Source organism: Nesoenas mayeri (assembly GCF_963082525.1).
Source record: "Nesoenas mayeri genome assembly, chromosome: 27".
Classification (NCBI taxonomy): domain Eukaryota; kingdom Metazoa; phylum Chordata; class Aves; order Columbiformes; family Columbidae; genus Nesoenas; species Nesoenas mayeri.
Window position 1 is genome coordinate 1822029 of NC_137555.1, and position 3142 is coordinate 1825170.

A 3142-nucleotide genomic window follows, 5' to 3' on the forward strand; every position below is an offset into this window, starting at 1 on the left:
TGGCCTCGGGGGGGTATAGGCAGTTTGAAAGGGGCCATCACCATCTCTGGGGCTGGATTCTCCCTTTCTGCCCCCAAAAGAACCTGCGCTATTTTACAACCCCAAAGCGTCAGTATCGAGCATGCTGAATTACGCACTTTTAATATCTTTTTTTGGGTGTTTTTGGCTGTTAGTGGCAATTTGTGCAACAACCAGAAGATGCTGATGGTTACAAGTGGGACCCCCTTCTCCTGATTAGCACTACGCAGAGCGATGCGGTATTAAAAATACATGATAAAAAACGAAGAGAAAAAGCTGATTTCTGCTTAAAACCACTCGGTTACCACCAGGAGGGGCTCCAGTCGCTCAGGTAGTAAAGGCAGGGCAGGTATTGCCAGCCGCCCCGCAGCGTGATCAGGGATGCTCGGGGCAGCTCGGCCGCTTTGTGCCCGGCCGCGTCCGTGTCCGTTGCGCCGCTTTCGGAGGCGATTTGTTTCCTTTTAGTCTTGTACCTCCTATTCTGGAACCAGATCTTCACCTGGGTCTCGGTGAGCTGCAGGTGTTTGGCCAGACGGGCTCGCTCGGGGGCCGACAGGTATTTTTGGCGGCTGAACTTGCGCTCCAGTTCCAGGACCTGGGTGTGGGAAAACGCCGCCCGCGAGCGCTTGGCCGCTTTGGGGGGACACTGGGCTGCCCTTGGGGGGTCACACTCTGACGTTTCATTCTCATCTGCAAGAGGAACAAAATGAGAATTACCCGCTTGAAAAATCACCCGAATCACTCGCTTTTTTCCCTTCCGGAGAGCGAAATATTCATATTACCATGGCAATATTTTCATTTAGTGGAGTAAACACCATCTCAAAGTCTTCCTTAATCCCACTTTCTTAATTCATCTAAGCACGCGTTCAATATTAACATACATTCAAAGGACTTAAATAATGCAGAAAGGGATATTTCGTGATGCCGCTGTGCTTAAAACCCCAAGGTACTGCTGTTATGTAGCAACAGCTCTTGGGGTTTTTATGGCAGAATTCATACTATTTAGGCACTTCTTTGAAATATCTTCCTGTTCCTGTGGGGAAAACCCTGATCCCCAAAGAAAACAAGTTTGTGTCCTCGAGCTACAGAGAATAGCTCAGAAATGGGAAATCAGTGCAGCTTAGAGCAGACTGCAGTTAGAAAGCATTGAAAATAGCTTATTCTCTTTTCTCTTTCATGACTCCAAGGCAATGCCGAGACATTTTGGGGCAGATTTTTCAACCTCAAGACCTGGTTTTACAGATAGAACTGCAGACCCCAACTCGGATCACAGCTCCACAGCTTTTAGTGTTCGACTTATTTCTCGTGCTGAGCTCCCTGCAAAGTGTCACCTATAACTTTTTAAAAGTAAATTCATTTATACAGTTCATTCCTTTTTGTGTATTACCCAGTTTGGGAATAGGCCTTTTTTTTTTTCCATTTAGTCATTTCTTATTATATTTTCTTAAGATGTGAACGTAGCACTCAAGATAGAAACAAAGGGCTTAATTCCCAGCCTGTGTAAATCACAGTTGTCTCACTGAAATGCCCTGATTTACACAAGCTGCTTTGTGAGATGCTCGGTCCAGCTTTTAATGATTCTTGTAATAATCAGCCTGGTGGCTGTTTCCTAATTTGCTTTTAGGTCGGGACTTATTTTAGTAGAATTGAAATGTAAAGGCAAAATTCACCCTGCAAGGGCTCTTTTAGCAAGCAAGAGCTGGTCCCTGGAGAGCTTAAAATGGATTTTTATGGCTGTTGCAGCTCAATTCGGGACTATTTGGGCAAAAAAAAGGCTGAGTCCTGTCCCGTATCCCCAGTTGCTGCAACACGAGGGGCATCGGTCACAAAACTATGCTGCTGAGTGTGATTTGCTTCTGCACTGAAACATTACTCCCTGCAGTGAATTTAGCAGTTGCATGCTAGGAAGGGATGCTGGTGGTGTTGTATTGGGAAAACCAGGGTGATCATTAATAAATCACAGCGCGAAATCAGGGCTGAGCATGCGGGAAAGCTGAGCCTTGCTGCAAATAGCACTAATTCAGCACGGGGGGCTTTCTAAATACCCCCAAACCGGGGGCGCAAACTGCTGCTCCGATCCAGCAGCCCCCAGTGACCTTGCTGGGCACCTTCTGCATTAAAATAGAACTTTATTTCCCATGATATCACAGAAATACATTGTCTAGGCTTTATTTAGGCAGAGTTTTAGGCAGATTCAGTCCCTTGAGTTATTTGAAGCGCCCGGTTTGCATGAGGTTCCGATTTGTCTTACTTTCGCAGTGCTGGAGCACAGATACTCCCTGGTATTTAAAGCGCGGCTTAGCGGGCTCTGCGCTGCCCAAGATCTAGATCCTGCCCCTTGGTTTAGCTAAGCTTAGATGTTACTGATCCATCGCCCAGGATCAATCAGGATTGCCCACCCCCTTACCTGCATCTGCCTCCTGGGGTGTCCCTTGATCTTGGGATGCTCCTGGGGGATGAGGGCTCCCGGGGGGGTTCCCCAGGGCCGAGCTGCCCTCGCCGCCCCCCATGGCGGCCGCCCCACCGTCCTCTGAGCTGCCGAACCCTCCGCTCTCGCCCCTCTCTGCCCCATCCCAGAGGATGTCTTGGATGAGGAAGGATGTCCGGGGCCTGGAGGAGACGGGACGGGGCTGCCGGGCTGCCGTGGGGGTCCAGTTCATCCTGTCCGGGGTGCTGCTGGGTGCTCTCTGCCCCCCGGCCCCCAGCACCCCCGCACTCATCCTCCTCTTCCTCTCCCTGCCCAGTGGCTCACTGGCTCCCCAGCCTCCCGGCTCGGCATTTATCCGGCAAGCAGCCAAGCCTCCCGGGCCTGATTGGAGATCCCTGGCAGGAGTTTACGCCCTTCGGTTGTGTCTTGGCTCCTGCGGGTTTTTCTGGCTGTTTGCTTCTCCCTCTTGCTCAAGACAAGCCCTTCCCCACGGGTCCGTGGCATCCCAGCCAAACCTCAGCATCCTCCTTTGCCCCCCTGTTGCTCCTTTGCTGGTCAATCACCCCCTGAGCTTTTTATGGATGCCCAAAGGGGAGTGTTCAGCGTGATTCGCCTCGTTTTATTGCTGAAACTCTAAAAGCAAAGCTCTCAGCGTTGTTAGGACTTGCAGGTGAGCCCAGGTGTTGGGGGTGCTGC

General features: G+C 50.5%; 1 protein-coding gene across 1 annotated transcript; it reads right to left on the reverse strand.

Moving 5' to 3' along the window:
- Positions 1-319: 319 nt before the first annotated feature.
- Positions 320-2678, reverse strand: NKX3-1 (NK3 homeobox 1; the record flags this gene model as incomplete). The annotated part of the gene is made up of 2 exons (XM_080360263.1): positions 320-708; positions 2426-2678. The coding sequence occupies 2 exons, from the start codon at positions 2676-2678 to the stop codon at positions 320-322; spliced, it is 642 nt and encodes a 213-aa protein (XP_080216389.1).
- Positions 2679-3142: the final 464 nt, after the last annotated feature.